We start from the raw sequence: 19,522 nt of genomic DNA, 5'->3' as shown, positions 1-19,522 counted from the left end.
GCCCGTACGTCCAGCATCAATACTCTGGACGGTTCTGACCTAGAATATGTGGACAACTACAAATACCTAGGTGTCTGGTTAGACTAAACTCTCCTTCCAGGCCCACATTAAGCATCTCCAATCCAAAATTAAATCTAGAATCGGCTTCCTATATCGCAAAAGTAGCATCCTTCACTCATGCTGCCGAGCATACCCTCGTAAAACTGACTATCCTACTGATCTTCGATGCCATTTACAAAATAGCCTCCAACACTCTACTCAACAAATTGAATGCAGTCTATCACAGTGTCATCCTTTTTGTCACCAAAGCCCCATATACTACCCACCACTGCGACCTGTATGCTCTCGTTGGCTGGCCCTCGTTTCATACTCGTCGCCAAACCCACTGGCTCCAGGTCATCTACAAGTCTTTGCTAGGTAAAGCCCCGCCTTATCTCAGTTCACTGGTCAACATAGCAGGACCCACCCGCAGCATGCGCTCCAGCAGGTATATTTCCCTGGTCACCCCCAAAGCCAATTTTAAGCACCAGCTGGGCAATGCAGAGCTGACCACCTGGCTGAAAGGTCACTTTGATTTCACCACAAGGCAAAACAACATTTTGAAGCTGGTGGGGAATATAATCGTCAAAGGAATCTTGTGGGAAATAATGTCAATGCCGGTGGTCCAGTTCGCACTTATAATTGATATATCAGGAGTTGATCAGGAGTCAATGTGTTTGATGGTACACAGGATATATCAGGAGTTGATCAGGAGTCCATATGTTTGATGGTACACAGGATACATCAGGAGTTGATCAGGAGTCAATATGTTTGATGGTACACAGGATATATCAGGAGTCAATGTGTTTGATGGTACACAGGATATATCAGGAGTCAATGTGTTTGATGGTACACAGGATATATCAGGAGTCAATATGTTTGATGGTACACAGGATATATCAGGAGTCAATATGTTTGATGGTACACAGGATATATCAGGAGTCAATGTGTTTGATGGTACACAGGATATATCAGGAGTCAATATGTTTGATGGTACACAGGATATATCAGGAGTTGATCAGGAGTCAATATGTTTGATGGTACACAGGATATATCAGGAGTCAATGTGTTTGATGGTACACAGGATATATCAGGAGTTTATCAGGAGTCAATATGTTTGATGGTACACAGGATATATCAGGGGTTGATATGTTTGATGGTACACAGGATATATCAGGAGTTGATATGTTTGATGGTACACAGGATATATCAGGAGTTGATCAGGAGTCAATATGTTTGACTCTAGATGCAGATCTACAACCAATGGAACAATTCCTTGGACTCTATGACGTGTCATCAACGGCAGGGAAAAATATAGCCAAGATGTGATGATGCGTCTAGGCCTTCCTCTGTCCCAACTTCGAGGACAAACCTATGACGGTGCCAAAAACATGGCTGGACGATTGCAGGGGGGTGCAAGACATTTTAAGGAAAGAACAACCGCTGGCTATGTATTGTCACTGTGATCCACACTTCGTGAACTTAGTTACGCAGGCTGCCTGTGTAGCCTCTCCACTAGGAAGAGATTCAATGGGTCTGGTGCATGAATTGGGGGGGCTTCTTTAATCAATCTGGCAAGTTCAAGGTGATTTTCCAGGAAATCACAAAATCAAAGCATTGTTTGACCTTGTTGAAACCTCTCTGTCCCACCAGGTGGACTGTTCGCACCCCTGCCATCCGCTCAGTTCTCAGCCCTTGAAGAAATGGCATCACGCAGCTCATCTGACACTTCAACTAAGGCTAATGGTCTTCATGGAACCTTTCTAAAAGGGAACACTGTGCTCGGCCTTGTAATGGCTGAAGACCTGATGGGGGATTTGGAGTGTCTGAACACCTCCCTGCAGCTGAGGAAACAGACTGTTTCAGGCATGTTGGAGGCTGTGGACCATGTCAAAACAACCTACAAAGCGTTACACCGGTCAGGCTGCAGCCCATATCCATCCAGATGCCCCGTCTTTGTACAGAGCCCAATTCTACAACGCCTTGGACACAGTGAATACTCAATTCATAGAGAGTTTGATCAAGCTGGATTCCACAAGCTGCAACAGATTGAAAATGTGCTTCTACGCTGAGACATGGACAAGGTGGTAGACCAGTATCCTGAATTGAATTCAAGACTACTGCAGGTGCAGCTGGCCATGTTTGGGGCTAATTACACATATCAAACGAGTTCAGATGTTGCTAGCATTATTGGGGAAATGGTGCCAGAGGGGAGTGGTCTCTTCAGTCAGATGGAAGCTTTAGTAAGGCTTCTTCTGGTCATCCCTGCCTCCTCTGTAGAGGCTGAGAGGAGTTTTAGTGCCCTGAGGAGGCTGAAGACATGGCTTAGATCATCCATGAGTCAAACAAGGCTGAATAATGTGGCCATGTGTCACGTGCACCAGGGGAAACTGGACAGACTGGACTTTGAAGGAATAGGCCAGTCTTTTATTGGTGTCAACGATAAGCACAAAAAGGCCTTTGGATCCATTGCTTGTTGAATGGCAAGTCAAAACACATGTCATTGCCTGGAGAGGATAGGAGAGCAGAGGAAAGGAGAAGAGATGACTGGAGAGAGGAGAGAAGAAATTACTGGAGAGGAGAATATAGGACCAGAGGAGAGGAGGAAAGAGGGCTGGAGAGGAGAAGATAGGATGAGAGGAGAGCAGAGCAGAGCAGAGCAAACACCCCTGCTGCCCACCCAAGTTTACTTGTAAATAAAAACAACAATTTGCTAATCCTTGGCCACAATATCTGGACTTGTATTCATATAACAATGCATAGAGTTCTGTTTATATGATTATGGTTATACTTTATTCATCCCTAATCTCTGCCATTACATACAATGAAACAAGATGATCACTTGGCTACATAGCTGATGCCTGCTGGACTGTTCATTAATCACGGTACTCCATTTTTTTGTTTGTCTGTCGGCCCCAGCCTCGAACTCAGGCCCTGGTATAGTTAACTGACCCTTTCTGCCCATTCATCACCATTTTACATGTTGTTGTCTAAGCTGATTAGCTGTTGTTGTCTTACCCGTTGTCTTAGCTAGCTCTCCCAATCAACACCTGTGATTGCTTTATGCCTCACCTTGTCTCTCTCAAATGTCAATATGCCTTGAATATTGTTGTTTAGGATAGTTATCATTGTTTTAGTTTTCTGCGGAGCCCCTAGTCCCACTCATCATGCCTCAGATACCTCCTTTGTCCCACCTCCCACACGTACGTAGTACTAATTAGTAGCATAACTAGTACGCCCAGTAATGCAATCTCTCTTATCGTCACAAAATGCCTGGGTTTACCTCCACATTACCCGTACCCCACCATACCCATCTGTACATTATGCCCTGAATCTATTCTACCACGCCCAGAAATCTGCTCCTTTTATTCTCTGTCCTCAACTCACTAGACGACCAGTTTTGAAAGCCTTTAGCCGTACCCTCATCCTACTCCTCCTCTGTTCCTCAGGTGCTGTGGAGGTTAACCTAGGTCCTGCATGTCCCCAGGCACTCTCATTTGTTGACTTCTGTAACAGAAAAAGCCTTGGTTTCATGCATGTTAACTTCAGAAGCCTCCTCCCTAAGTTTGTTTTACTCACTGCTTTAGCACACTCCGCCAACCCTGATGTCCTTGCCGCGTCTGAATCCTGGCATAGGAAGAACACCAAAAAAGATTTCCATTCCTAACTACAACATTTTCCGTCAAGATTGAACTGTCAAAGGGGGAGCAGTTGCAATCTACTGCAGAGATGGCTTGCAAAGTAATGTCATTCTTTCCAGGTCTATGCCCAAACAGTTCGAGCTTCTAATTTAAAAAATGAATCTCTCCAGAAATAAGTCTCTCACTGTTGCCGCCTGTTATAGACCTCCCCTCAGCTCCCAGCTGTGCCCTGGACACCATATGTGAATTGATTGCCCCTCTATCTTCAGAGTTCGTTCTGTTAGGTTTGGGATATGCTTAACACCCCGGCAGTCCTACAATCTAAACTAGATTCCCTCAATCTCAAACAAATTATCAAGGAACCCACCAGGTACAACCCAAAATCTGTAACCATGGGCACCCTCACATATATTATCCTGACCAACTTGCCCTCCAAATACACCTCTGTGGTTTTCAATCAGGATCTCAGCGATCACTGTCTCATTGCCTGCATCCGCTATGGGTCCGCGGTCAAACGACCACCTCTCATCACTGTCAAATGCTCCCTTAAACACTTCTGCGAGCAGGCCTTTCTAATCGACCTGGCCCAGGTATCCTGTAAGGATATGGACCTCATCCCGTCAGTCGAGGATGCCTGGTCGTTCTTTAAAAGTAATTTCCTCACCATCTCAAAAAAATGTAGAACAGATATAGCCCTTGGTTCACTCCAGACCTGACTGCCCTCGACCAGCACAAAAACATCCTGTGGCGGACTGCAATAGCATCGAATAGTACCCGCGATATGCAACTGTTCAGGGAAGTCAGGAACCAATACTCACAGTCAGTCAGGAAAGCAAAGGCTAGCTTTTTCAAACAGAAATTTGCATCCTGTAGCTCTAACGCCAAAACGTTTTGGGACACTGTAAAGTCCATGGAGAACAAGAGCACCTCCTCCCAGCTGCCCACTGCACTGGGGCAGGGTAACACTGTCACCACTGATAAATCCATGATAATTGAGAATTTCAAAAAGCATTTCTCTACGGCTGGCCATGCTTTCCTCCTGGCTATCCCAACCCCGGCCAACAGCCCCCCCCCCCCCCCCCCCCCCCCCCGCAGCTACTTGCCCAAGCCTCCCCAGCTTCTACTTCACCCAAATCCAGATGTTCTGAAAGAGCTGCAAAACTTGGACCTGTACAAATCAGCTGGGCTAGACAATCTGGACCCTCTCTTTCTAAAATTATCCTCTGCCATTGTTGCAATCCCTATTACTAGTCTGTTCAACCTCTCTTTCGTTTCGTCCGAGATCCCTAAAGATGGGAAAGCTGCCGCGGTCATCCCCCTCTTCAAAGGGGGTGGCACTCTAGACCCAAACTGTTATAGACTTATTATCCATCCTGCCCTGCCTTTCTAAAGTCTTCGAAAAGCCAAGTTAACAAACAGATTACTAACCATTTCGAATCCCACCGTACCTTCTCCGCTATGTAATCCGGTTTCCGAGCTGGTCACGGGTGCACCTCAGCCACGCTCAAGGTACGTACTAAACGATATCATAACCGCCATCGATAAAAGATTGTACTGTGTTGCCGTAGACTCAACAGCCTTGGTTTCTCAAATGACTGCCTCGCCTGGTTCACCAACTACTTCTCTGATAGAGTTCAGTGTGTAAAATCTGAGGGCCTGTTGTCCGGACCTCTGGCAGTCTCTATGGGGGTGCCACAGGGTTCAATTCTTGGGTCGACTCTTTTCTCTGTATATATCAACAATGTCGCTCTTTCTGCTGGTGATTCCCTGATCCACCTCTACGCAGACGACACCATTCTGTATACATCTGGCCCTTCTTTGGACACTGTGTTAACAAATCTCCAAATGAGCTTCAATGCCATACAACACTCCTTCCGTAGCCTCCAACTGCTCTTAAATGCTAGTAAAACCAAATGCATGCTCTTCAACTGATCGCTGCCCGCACCCGCCCGCCCGACTAGCATCACTACTCTGGATGGTTCTGACTTAGAATATGTGGACAACTATAAATACCTAGGTGTCTGGTTAGACTGTAAACTCTCCTTCCAGACTCATATTAAACATCTCCAATCCAAAATTAAATCTAGAATCGGCTTTCTATTCCTCAACAAACCCTCCTTCACTCGCCGCCAAACATGCCCTCGTAAAACTGACTATCCTACCGATCCTCGACTTCGGCTATGTCATTTACAAAATAGCCTCCAACAATCTAATCAGCAAACTGGATGCAGTCTATCACAGTGCCATCTGTTTTGTCACCAAAGCCCCATATACCACCCACCACTGTATGCTCTAATCGGCTGGCCCTCGCTACATATTCGTCGCCAGACCCACTGGCTCCAGGTCATCTAGAAATCTTTGCTAGGTAAAGCTTTGCCTTATCTCAGCTCACTGGTCACGATAACAACACCCACACGTAGCACGCGCTCCAGCAGGTATATCTCACGGGTCATCCCCAAAGCCAACACCTAATTTGGCCACCTTTCCTTCCAGTTCTATGCTGCCAATGACTGGAACGAATTGCAAAACTCACAAAAGTTGGAGACTTATTTCCCTCACCAACTTTAAACATCAGCTATCTGAGCAGCTAACCGATTGCTGCAGCATGTTGGCCAGGTCACAGTTGTAAATGAGAACTTGTTCACAACTAACCTACCTTGTTAAATAAAGGTGAAATAAAATAAAATAACATTTGGTAAAGAATAACAGAGCGATGTAATACAATACACTATTCGACCTTTTTGTAAAAAAAAATATAAAAAGTTAATCCCATGTGTAAGTGAATTGTTAAAAATATATTTTAGAATGTCAGGAAATTTGTTTTCAAATTTAGATTTTTTTCTGGGGGGGGGCAGCTGATTTGGTCCCCCCCCCAATGTTGACTCCATGGCTACGGCTTTGGAACAAAGCAATACATACAATACAGACAGTAACTAACTTAATCTACAATCTATTGTCGGAGAGCAGTCCTTTATTGTGGCAAAACAGTAAAAAGGTCAAATTCCAAAACCTTTTACCCTAAAGTCAAAATCTATAGAGGTATGATTGCACAAGCATAATTCATGCACTCAATGGAAGATTAGCGCAGAAACATACATGCACAGATCAAGTTAGGATTTGGGCCTAAGTATGCACTTGTTCATGGATTTAAAGCATTTGGATGGTGTAAGTATAGGCTGGAATTTATTTTCCCAGACGATTCCTGGGTGGGAGTGTACACTTCGTGGAGGAGTGGACTACAGCCTGTGACTTCATTTCAGAGGTGACACCTCATTATCTTCAACCCAACAAGTAACCAAAAGGTTGCGGGATCGAATCCCTGAGCTGAGTCATTCTGCCCCTGAACAAGGCAGTTAACCCACTGTTCCCCGGTAGGCTGTCATTGTAAAATAAGAATTTGTTCTTAACTGGACTAAATAAAGGTTCAAAAAATATTTAAAAATAAACTCCACTCTAACAAACCCCAACCTATTGTTCCCAAGATCCTTCCACAGGAAAATTACAGTTAGCTTTTTACAATGCAAAGAATTGCTACCTGAGAACAAATAAATAATATTCAGTTAGATGGGGTACTACAATCGCTCAGACCATTTTAGCACCTCAGATGTCATCATATGGTTCCTGAGATATTACACATTTCCTCAGGGATTGTGAGATCTAATAATCTTTTTAGCGTCAGGGAAACAAAAATGACCTGGAACACGGCCAGGCGAACCGCAAGGCGATTGCTTTAGGGAGGTTATTAGTGGTGGTCAGGGGCAGAGTCTGGTCTCCTCCGCCACGATACGCTCTCTGTACGTCTCCCGCAGCTTAGTGATGGTTGCCATGGAGAGACTTCCTGGTTCCCTGAAGATTTCCTGTCAATATCAGGAAGAAGAGAAAGGAGTTAGTAAACTGTTTGTGGAACAGATTAAGTTACCAATATACACTAATCCCAGACCCTAGATCTGTGCCTAACGTTACTTTTCTCTTTTGGAGAACCTTACCTGCATGAAGGTGTGGCAGTCGTATGTAAAGGCTCCCTGGGTGATCAGTTTGAAGCACTCACACACCTCGACCATGGAGCGGGCCTGCAGGATCTCAGCCTGGTGGTGGCGAATCAGAGTCAAGGCCACGCGGAACAGTATCTTAGAACCCTCGTAAAACAGGCAGTCCCAGATCCGCAGAACTGTCTAGGGAAGACGAGAGATGTGGGAAAGACAAAGATAATCGTTATCTTACAGAGGGTGGTGATGACAGTATTTCAGTCTGGGTCCTGTGTCAACAAGCACACGGAAACACCCCCACCCCCCAGACCCTCACCTCTACAGGCAGAACGTCGATGTAGAGGCAGATGAACCATTGGGAGACCACCAAGGTCCACATGACGTTGTGTTGGACCATGGTCTGCCACACGGCTGGGGCTTTGACCCTTACCAGCTCCCCCAACACCTCCTGGTCCGTCTTCAACCCCAGCATGGCCGGGCTGTAGTAGTCTACAACAACATGGACAGCTCAGGTAAATTCAGTTCTGTTTGTGTGAGATGAGGTTGTGTGTGTGTGTGTAAAATCGAATTTTATTTGTCACATGCGCTGAATACAATGGGTGTACACTCTATAGCCCTTCCAAATGATGCAGAGTTAAAACAATATAATAAAAATACATATATTAACACGCGGAATAAAATACACAAGAATGGAGCTGTATACAGGAAGTACCAGATCAATGTGCAGGGGTATGAGGTATTTGAGGTAGACATGTACATGAAGGCAGGGTAAAATGACTAGACATCAGGATAGATAATAATAAGGTATTTGAGGTTTGATTGTGTACATGAAGGCAGGGTAAAGTGACTAGGCATCAGGATAGATCATAATAAGGTATTTGAGGTAGATATGTACATGTAGGCAGGGTAAAGTGACTAGGCATCAGGATAGATCATAATAAGGTATTTGAGGTAGATATGTACATGAAGGCAGGGTAAAGTGACTAGGCATCAGGATAGATAATAATAAGGTATTTGAGGTAGATATGTACATGTAGGCAGGGTAAAGTGACTAGGCATCAGGATAGATAATAATAAGGTATTTGAGGTAGATATGTACATGAAGGCAGGGTAAAGTGACTAGGCATCAGGATAGATAATAATAAGGTATTTGAGGTAGATATGTACATGTAGGCAGGGTAAATTGACTAGGCATCAGGATAGATAATAATAAGGTATTTGAGGTAGATATGTACATGAAGGCAGGGTAAAGTGACTAGGCATCAGGATAGATAATAATAAGGTATTTGAGGTAGATATGTACATGAAGGCAGGGTAAAGTGACTACCCATCAGGATAGATAATAATAAGGTATTTGAGGTAGATATGTACATGAAGGCAGGGTAAAGTGACTAGGCATCAGGATAGATAATAATAAGGTATTTGAGGTAGATATGTACATGGGCAGGGTAAAGTGACTAGGCATCAGGATAGATCATAATAAGGTATTTGAGGTAGATATGTACATGTAGGCAGGGTAAAGTGACTAGGCATCAGGATAGATCATAATAAGGTATTTGAGGTAGATATGTACATGAAGGCAGGGTAAAGTGACTAGGCATCAGGATAGATAATAATAAGGTATTTGAGGTAGATATGTACATGAAGGCAGGGTAAAGTGACTAGGCATCAGGATAGATAATAATAAGGTATTTGAGGTAGATATGTACATGTAGGCAGGGTAAAGTGACTAGGCATCAGGATAGATAATAATAAGGTATTTGAGGTAGATATGTACATGAAGGCAGGGTAAAGTGACTAGGCATCAGGATAGATAATAATAAGGTATTTGAGGTAGATATGTACATGTAGGCAGGGATAAAGTGACTAGGCATCAGGATAGATAATAATAAGGTATTTGAGGTAGATATGTACATGAAGGCAGGGTAAAGTGACTAGGCATCAGGATAGATCATAATAAGGTATTTGAGGTAGATATGTACATGAAGGCAGGGTAAAGTGACTAGGCATCAGGATAGATAATAATAAGGTATTTGAGGTAGATATGTACATGAAGGCAGGGTAAAGTGACTAGGCATCAGGATAGATAATAATAAGGTATTTGAGGTAGATATGTACATGAAGGCAGGGTAAAGTGACTAGACATCAGGATAGATAATAATAAGGTATTTGAGGTAGATATGTACATGAAGGCAGGGTAAAGGGACTAGACATCAGGATAGATCATAATAAGGTATTTGAGGTAGATATGTACATGAAGGCAGGGTAAAGTGACTAGGCATCAGGATAGATAATAATAAGGTATTTGAGGTAGATATGTACATGAAGGCAGGGTAAAGTGACTAGGCATCAGGATAGATAATAATAAGGTATTTGAGGTAGATATGTACATGAAGGCAGGGTAAAGTGACTAGGCATCAGGATAGATAATAATAAGGTATTTGAGGTAGATATGTACATGAAGGCAGGGTAAAGTGACTAGGCATCAGGATAGATAATAATAAGGTATTTGAGGTAGATATGTACATGAAGGCAGGGTAAAGTGACTAGGCATCAGGATAGATAATAATAAGGTATTTGAGGTAGATATGTACATGAAGGCAGGGTAAAGTGACTAGGCATCAGGATAGATAATAATAAGGTATTTGAGGTAGATATGTACATGAAGGCAGGGTAAAGTGACTAGGCATCAGGATAGATAATAATAAGGTATTTGAGGTAGATATGTACATGAAGGCAGGGTAAAGTGACTAGGCATCAGGATAGATAATAATAAGGTATTTGAGGTAGATATGTACATGAAGGCAGGGTAAAGTGACTAGGCATCAGGATAGATAATAATAAGGTATTTGAGGTAGATATGTACATGAAGGCAGGGTAAAGTGACTAGGCATCAGGATAGATAATAATAAGGTATTTGAGGTAGATATGTACATGAAGGCAGGGTAAAGTGACTAGGCATCAGGATAGATAATAATAAGGTATTTGAGGTAGATATGTACATGTAGGCAGGGTAAAGTGACTAGGCATCAGGATAGATAATAATAAGGTATTTGAGGTAGATATGTACAGGGTAAAGTGACTAGGCATCAGGATAGATAATAATAAGGTATTTGAGGTAGATATGTACATGAAGGCAGGGTAAAGTGACTAGGCATCAGGATAGATAATAATAAGGTATTTGAGGTAGATATGTACATGAAGGCAGGGTAAAGTGACTAGGCATCAGGATAGATAATAATAAGGTATTTGAGGTAGATATGTACATGAAGGCAGGGTAAAGTGACTAGGCATCAGGATAGATAATAATAAGGTATTTGAGGTAGATATGTACATGAAGGCAGGGTAAAGTGACTAGGCATCAGGATAGATAATAATAAGGTATTTGAGGTAGATATGTACATGTAGGCAGGGTAAAGTGACTAGGCATCAGGATAGATAATAATAAGGTATTTGAGGTAGATATGTACATGAAGGCAGGGTAAAGTGACTAGGCATCAGGATAGATAATAATAAGGTATTTGAGGTAGATATGTACATGAAGGCAGGGTAAAGTGACTAGGCATCAGGATAGATCATAATAAGGTATTTGAGGTAGATATGTACATGAAGGCAGGGTAAAGTGACTAGGCATCAGGATAGATAATAATAAGGTATTTGAGGTAGATATGTACATGAAGGCAGGGTAAAGTGACTAGGCATCAGGATAGATAATAATAAGGTATTTGAGGTAGATATGTACATGAAGGCAGGGTAAAGTGACTAGGCATCAGGATAGATAATAATAAGGTATTTGAGGTAGATATGTACATGAAGGCAGGGTAAAGTGACTAGGCATCAGGATAGATAATAATAAGGTATTTGAGGTAGATATGTACATGAAGGCAGGGTAAAGTGACTAGGCATCAGGATAGATAATAATAAGGTATTTGAGGTAGATATGTACATGAAGGCAGGGTAAAGTGACTAGGCATCAGGATAGATATAATAAGGTATTTGAGGTAGATATGTACATGAGGCAGGGTAAAGTGACTAGGCATCAGGATAGATAATAATAAGGTATTTGAGGTAGATATGTACATGAAGGCAGGGTAAAGTGACTAGGCATCAGGATAGATAATAATAAGGTATTTGAGGTAGATCTGTACATGAAGGCAGGGTAAAGTGACTAGGCATCAGGATAGATCATAATAAGGTATTTGAGGTAGATATGTACATGAAGGCAGGGTAAAGTGACTAGGCATCAGGATAGATCATAATAAGGTATTTGAGGTAGATATGTACATGAAGGCAGGGTAAAGTGACTAGGCATCAGGATAGATAATAATAAGGTATTTGAGGATGATATGTACATGTAGGCAGGGTAAAGTGACTAGGCATCAGGATAGATCATAATAAGGTATTTGAGGTAGATATGTACATGAAGGCAGGGTAAAGTGACTAGGCATCAGGATAGATAATAATAAGGTATTTGAGGATAGATATGTACATGTAGGCAGGGTAAAGTGACTAGGCATCAGGATAGATAATAATAAGGTATTTGAGGTAGATATGTACATGAAGGCAGGGTAAAGTGACTAGGCATCAGGATAGATAATAATAAGGTATTTGAGGTAGATATGTACATGAAGGCAGGGTAAAGTGACTAGGCATCAGGATAGATAATAATAAGGTATTTGAGGTAGATATGTACATGAAGGCAGGGTAAAGTGACTAGGCATCAGGATAGATAATAATAAGGTATTTGAGGTAGATATGTACATGAAGGCAGGGTAAAGTGACTAGGCATCAGGATAGATAATAATAAGGTATTTGAGGTAGATATGTACATGAAGGCAGGGTAAAGTGACTAGGCATCAGGATAGATAATAATAAGGTATTTGAGGTAGATATGTACATGAAGGCAGGGTAAAGTGACTAGGCATCAGGATAGATAATAATAAGGTATTTGAGGTAGATATGTACATGAAGGCAGGGTAAAGTGACTAGGCATCAGGATAGATAATAATAAGGTATTTGAGGTAGATATGTACATGAAGGCAGGGTAAAGTGACTAGGCATCAGGATAGATAATAATAAGGTATTTGAGGTAGATATGTACATGAAGGCAGGGTAAAGTGACTAGGCATCAGGATAGATAATAATAAGGTATTTGAGGTAGATATGTACATGAAGGCAGGGTAAAGTGACTAGGCATCAGGATAGATAATAATAAGGTATTTGAGGTAGATATGTACATGAAGGCAGGGTAAAGTGACTAGGCATCAGGATAGATAATAATAAGGTATTTGAGGTAGATATGTACATGAAGGCAGGGTAAAGTGACTAGGCATCAGGATAGATCATAATAAGGTATTTGAGGTAGATATGTACATGAAGGCAGGGTAAAGTGACTAGGCATCAGGATAGATAATAATAAGGTATTTGAGGTAGATATGTACATGAAGGCAGGGTAAAGTGACTAGGCATCAGGATAGATAATAATAAGGTATTTGAGGTAGATCTGTACATGAAGGCAGGGTAAAGTGACTAGGCATCAGGATAGATAATAATAAGGTATTTGAGGTAGATATGTACATGAAGGCAGGGTAAAGTGACTAGGCATCAGGATAGATAATAATAAGGTATTTGAGGTAGATCTGTACATGAAGGCAGGGTAAAGTGACTAGGCATCAGGATAGATAATAATAAGGTATTTGAGGTAGATATGTACATGTAGGCAGGGTAAAGTGACTAGGCATCAGGATAGATCATAATAAGGTTTGATTTGAGGGCAGGGTAGTGACTAGGCATCAGTACATGAAGGCAGGGTAAAGTGACTAGGCATCAGGATAGATAATAATAAGGTATTTGAGGTAGATATGTACATGAAGGCAGGGTAAAGTGACTAGGCATCAGGATAGATAATAATAAGGTATTTGAGGTAGATATGTACATGAAGGCAGGGTAAAGTGACTAGGCATCAGGATAGATAATAATAAGGTATTTGAGGTAGATATGTACATGAAGGCAGGGTAAAGTGACTAGGCATCAGGATAGATAATAATAAGGTATTTGAGGTAGATATGTACATGAAGGCAGGGTAAAGTGACTAGGCATCAGGATAGATAATAATAAGGTATTTGAGGTAGATATGTACATGAAGGCAGGGTAAAGTGACTAGGCATCAGGATAGATCATAATAAGGTATTTGAGGTAGATATGTACATGAAGGCAGGGTAAAGTGACTAGGCATCAGGATAGATAATAATAAGGTATTTGAGGTAGATATGTACATGAAGGCAGGGTAAAGTGACTAGGCATCAGGATAGATAATAATAAGGTATTTGAGGTAGATCTGTACATGAAGGCAGGGTAAAGTGACTAGGCATCAGGATAGATAATAATAAGGTATTTGAGGTAGATATGTACATGAAGGCAGGGTAAAGTGACTAGGCATCAGGATAGATAATAATAAGGTATTTGAGGTAGATCTGTACATGAAGGCAGGGTAAAGTGACTAGGCATCAGGATAGATAATAATAAGGTATTTGAGGTAGATATGTACATGTAGGCAGGGTAAAGTGACTAGACATCAGGATAGATAATAATAAGGTATTTGAGGTAGATATGTACATGAAGGCAGGGTAAAGGGACTAGGCATCAGGATAGATAATAATAAGGTATTTGAGGTAGATATGTACATGAAGGCAGGGTAAAGTGACTAGGCATCAGGATAGATAATAATAAGGTATTTGAGGTAGATATGTACATGAAGGCAGGGTAAAGTGACTAGGCATCAGGATAGATAATAATAAGGTATTTGAGGTAGATATGTACATGAAGGCAGGGTAAAGTGACTAGGCATCAGGATAGATCATAATAAGGTATTTGAGGTAGATATGTACATGAAGGCAGGGTAAAGTGACTAGGCATCAGGATAGATAATAATAAGGTATTTGAGGTAGATATGTACATGAAGGCAGGGTAAAGTGACCAGGCATCAGGATAGATAATAATAAGAGTAAAAAAAATAAAAACTGTAGCAGCAGCACATGATGAGTGTAAAGGTGTGTGTGTGGTACATAAATGGTATACAGTAGGGCAAAAAAGTATTTAGTCAGCCACCAATTGTGCAAGTTCTCCCACTTAAAAAGATGAGAGAGGCCTGTAGGTACACTTCAACTATGACAGACAAAATGAGAAAAAAAAATCCAGAAAATCACATTGTAGGATTTTTAATGAATTTATTTGCAAATTATGGTGGAAAATAAGTATTTGGTCACCTACAAACAAGCAAGATTTCTGGCTCTCACAGACCTGTAACTTCTTCTTTAAGAGGCTCCTCTGTCCTCCACTCGTTACCTGTATTAATGACACCTGTTTGAACTTGCACAATTGGTGGCTGACTAAATACTTTTTTGCCCCACTGTATATCCTGAGAAACATCCTGTGGTTATTAATCTTGTAATGTGAGCCTGACAAACCAACAACAAACAGTGTCTTACCACAAGCCACGTGATCATGGTGCTTTTGCACAGAAGCACACAGCAATAGAGCCTTCCACAAACAAGTAGGTCTACAACTACTGTATGTACAGTGGCTTCAGGAAGTAGTTACACCCTTTGACTTGGTCCACATTCTGTTGTGTAACATTTTATTGTCATGTTTGTGTCACTGGCCTACACACAACACCCCCATAATGTCAAAGTAGAATTATGAATTATGAATTTTGAAATGTTTACAAATGAATAAAACATAAAAATAAAAGCTTAAGTCCTTTGTTATGGCAAGCCTAAATAAGTTCAGGAGTAAAAATTTGCCTAAGAAGTCGCAAGTTGCATGGACTCACTCAGTGTGCAATAATAGTGTTTAACCAGATTTTTGAATGACTACAATACATAATTTCTGTACCCCACACTATTGGTAGATGGGTACTGGGAGAACCTGCCAGAAGGACAACAGTCTCTACAGCACTTCACCAATCTAGGCTTTATGGGAGAGTGACCAGACGGAAGCCACTCCTGAGAACAAGGCACATGACAGCACGCCTGGAGTTTGTAAAAAGGCACGTGAAAGACTGAGATCATAAGGCACAAGATTCTGTGGTCTGAGATAAAAATGTAACTCTTTGGCCTGAATGCAAAGTGCTATGTCTGGAGAAAACCATGCACAGCTCATCACCCATCTAACACCATCCCTACCGTGAAGCATGGTGGTGGCAGCATCATGATATAGGGATGCTTTTCAGCGACAGGGACTGGGAGATACAGACATACCCAAGATGACTCAAAGCTGATAGACATACCCAAGATGACTCAAAGCTGTAATTGTCACCAAAGGTGCTTCTACAAAGTATTGACTCAGGGGTGTGAATACGGATGTACATTTGATATTTCTGTATTTATTGTGAATAAATTAGCAAAAATGTCTAAATACATGTTTTCACTTTGTCATTATAGGGTATTGTGTGTAGATGGGTGAGAAGAAATAATTATATTTAATAAATTTTGAATTCAGGCTGTAACAACAAAATGTGGAATAAGTCAAGGGGTATGAATACTTTCTGAAGGCACTGTATGTGTTCAGGAAGTGGAAATGTGTCTAATAAGCTATAAGAAGTTTGTTAATGAATATTTTAGTTGTAAGTTATGATTTCAGTTTTACTTGGTGTTATCACTGTTACACACAATATTTAAAACTAATAACACCTCACCACACACATCCTCTTCACACAACCACTTATGCACACAGGCATACAAACACAGAAGGAGCAGACAAGCAGACAGACACAACAGGAGTGTGTGGTACTAACCGGGGAGTATTCTTCCCAATAATGCATCCATCAGCCAGAAGGACTTCTCTTCATCCTTAGTGATGATGATGAGGTAGCCTGCAATGAAATTCATACCCTAGAATAGAGAGAGAAACTATAACTCCCTTCACACACACACACACATGGTATGCACACAAAACACACACACTATAGAGAGCAGGTGAGGTATAAGCAGTTATGGCTGGGGACAGAACAGGCACAACCAGAAGAGGCGACAGTAGACGTACAACACACACAAGGTTAGTCAGACACAGGAGACAAGTGAAATCCACTCAGTTAACAGATTATTTATACCAGGAGCAGCTCTCCAACCATGTTACTGGAAAGTTACCGTCCTGTAGGTTTTCACTCCAACCCTAATCGAGTGCACCTGATTCTAATAATTAGCTGGTTGATAATAAGCCCAATTAGGTTAGTTACAACTGGGGTTGGTGTTAAAACCTACAGGATGGTAGCTCTCTAGGAACAGGGTGTTAGAACCTACAGGAGGTTAGCTCTCTAGGAACAGGGTGTTAGAACCTACAGGATGGTAGCTCTCTAGGAACAGGGTGTTAGAACCTACAGGATGGTAGCTCTCTAGGAAGACGGTTGGTGTTAAAACCTACAGGAGGTTAGCTCTCTAGGAACAGGGTGTTAGAATCTACAGGAGGTTAGCTCTCCAGGAAGACGGTTGGTGTTAAAACCTACAGGAGGTTAGCTCTCCAGGAACAGGGTGTTAGAACCCTGGTTTATAGTATAGTGTTGCCATCACTAGCACATAGAGTCTGCTGCCTATATACATAGACTTGAAATCACTGGCCACTTTAATAAACAGAACACTAGTCACTTTAATCATGTCTACATATTTTGCATTACCCATCTCATATACTGTATCTTAGTCTATGCCGCTCTGACATCGCTCATCCAAATATTTAAATATTCTTAATTCCAGTCCTTTACTAGATTTGTGTGTATTGGGTGTAAGTTGTGTAATTGTTAGATATTACTTGTTAGATATTGCTGCACTGTCGGAGCTAGAAGCACATGCATTTCACTACACCCGCAATAACATCTGCTAAACACGTGCATTTGAGGAATAAAATTGGATTTGATATAAGGCCCAGTACCTGGCAGTATCCCACAAGCTGGTTGTGGTGTCCGTACGCCAGCAGCACATTGTACAGGGCCTTCTGCAGACAGGGCTCAGAGCTCTTCCGGAACTGTACATTTTCGGGGAATGTCCTGTGCATGTCTACCAAGACAGGACACTCAACCATCAACCAATCATAAAGGAATCATCAGGGTCTTGATCATCAGGGAACAAAACTGAAGAAAATTGACAGTAACAGGGACCTCAAAAGCACTCATTTCTGTTTTCTGTTGCAAAACACGATAAAACATTTTATATTGCGTGCCCTAATGAACATGTTCCAGATGCATCCACGGCAGGTGAGCTGAGTTAAGTAGAGGTGATTACAATCATGTGAATATAGTTACACTACCTATGCGGACTGTCTCCTCCAGCTTGGCGTCGTGCTGCTGCTCGGTGCCCAGCAGAGAGTGGTAGTACCCCGGGTTCTTCTCCAGGTGTTCCTGGGCCCCGCTGGCTGCCATCCAGATCTGGGCTCGGTACTCGTTGGGCACACCCTTACGCACGTACCGCTTCACTAAGGGAACCGAAACCATGACTAAAGCCAACATTTTATTTTTTATTTTTTATGTACACACTCACTACTGTAACGCTGGATAAGAGTGTCTGCTAACTCAAATGTAAACGTGTGTTTCTCCCTCTCGCTCTGTATGTATGTGTGTCTCACCCTTCAGGTTATTTTCCACGTGGACTTTCCCCTGCAGGAGTTTGGACCACTTGACAGACTGCCTGGTGAGAACGGCTACATACTGAGCCATCATCTCCTCATAGGATTCATGACCCTCAGGCTTCTCAAACCCATAGGTGTCAACCCTATAGAGACAGGGTCAGTCCGGGAAGAGACACACACACTTAAATAACTATGGATCATTCAGATCTATATGACCCACATTTCAGACCCAGCAGACTGTATTGATCACAGCCTGTAATAGCACAGTGATAGTCAGATGACCTGACATTGGCCAAGCCTTAGATACAATAACCCAGACTAGGTGGTTGGTAAGGATTTCTGTGACAGGTAGCTAGCTATAGGATCAGATAATATGCTGTTGAATCAACCCGTGTGAAATTACAACCTGAGACAAGCTGATTGGAGCAAAAACCAAGCCAAACGAGGAAAGATCCCGAGAGAGAGGTCAAACATCCTTAAAAGATAAATATGTAATTTATTGTTTTGATCATTACCCAGAGGTGCCTTGTAGGCGTTATAAACTTGTTACCAACATAATTAGAACAGTAAACAAGTATTTTTGCGTCACACCCGTGGTATATTGTCTATATTTAGGTGGTCATCATACATAGGTCGGCTGTTATTAAAACATTATTTACAAGACACATGGAAATATACGCGTTACCTGTCATTCGCGTTAATGCGGTTGTTCAGGTGAAGCTGGGAAGAGATGTTTCCGTTCGTTTCACTCTCCATAGCATGAACACCTCCGAATTGACCGTAACATGTGAAAACGCACCCCATTAGTAGATGGTCTGATCCACCAACTTCAATAGCGCGCAGTTACATTAGAAATCAATGTAACTGCCAGACCGCATTGGGGGAGAGACACTGCGGTAGCTGGCTCGGAGGTATCAAATGCAGGCCACTATTGAACGTTTATAGCGCTGCGGGAACCGTGTTTACTTTGCTTTGTTCCGGGTCAATGTGGACCGCGCTGACTTTCAATGTAGCAACTGCTTGCTTGTGGAGGACTACAGGAGCGAAGTGGCTACTCGTAACAAGCAAGTAGCAAACATACACAAGCTACTGGGGAACACACGCCCGCCTAGTTTTTATCTTTCTTCCAACCCAGTTGCCGAACGCGGCACTGGTCTGGTGGAAGTTTCGCCGCCGTGTCGGCTCTATACAGCCGACTGGCCGGTGCTCTGCAGGGTTCCATCCCCGAAGGGGTCTCCCCCT

At 42.0% G+C, this 19,522-nt stretch overlaps 1 protein-coding gene across 1 annotated transcript; it reads right to left on the bottom strand.

The window, feature by feature from the left end:
- Nucleotides 1–7,222: 7,222 nt before the first annotated feature.
- LOC139406161 (growth hormone-regulated TBC protein 1-A-like) lies at nucleotides 7,223–19,084 on the bottom strand. The gene is made up of 8 exons (XM_071148646.1): nucleotides 18,966–19,084; nucleotides 18,278–18,423; nucleotides 17,963–18,127; nucleotides 17,588–17,712; nucleotides 16,461–16,557; nucleotides 7,983–8,155; nucleotides 7,667–7,852; nucleotides 7,223–7,537 (listed from the first exon to the last, which is right to left on the bottom strand). Exons 1-8 carry the CDS (start codon nucleotides 19,082–19,084, stop codon nucleotides 7,433–7,435), a joined length of 1,116 nt encoding a protein of 371 aa, XP_071004747.1. The 3' UTR covers nucleotides 7,223–7,432.
- Nucleotides 19,085–19,522: the final 438 nt, after the last annotated feature.

This window comes from Oncorhynchus clarkii, chromosome 3 (assembly GCF_045791955.1).
Source record: "Oncorhynchus clarkii lewisi isolate Uvic-CL-2024 chromosome 3, UVic_Ocla_1.0, whole genome shotgun sequence".
Lineage (NCBI taxonomy): Eukaryota > Metazoa > Chordata > Actinopteri > Salmoniformes > Salmonidae > Oncorhynchus > Oncorhynchus clarkii.
Note: the sequence above shows the minus strand (reverse complement) of the source record. Positions and strands in the feature narration are given on the sequence as shown.

Coding starts and splice junctions, on each gene's coding strand:
- LOC139406161 (XM_071148646.1), bottom strand. CDS start 19,084: ATGGGGTGCGTTTTCACATGTTACGGTCAATTCGGAGGTGTTCATGCT. Junction 17,713..17,962: donor GGAGGAGACAGTCCGCATAG/GTAGTGTAACTA, acceptor CTGTCTTGGTAG/ACATGCACAGGACATTCCCC. Junction 7,538..7,666: donor ACTGCCACACCTTCATGCAG/GTAAGGTTCTCC, acceptor TGATATTGACAG/GAAATCTTCAGGGAACCAGG.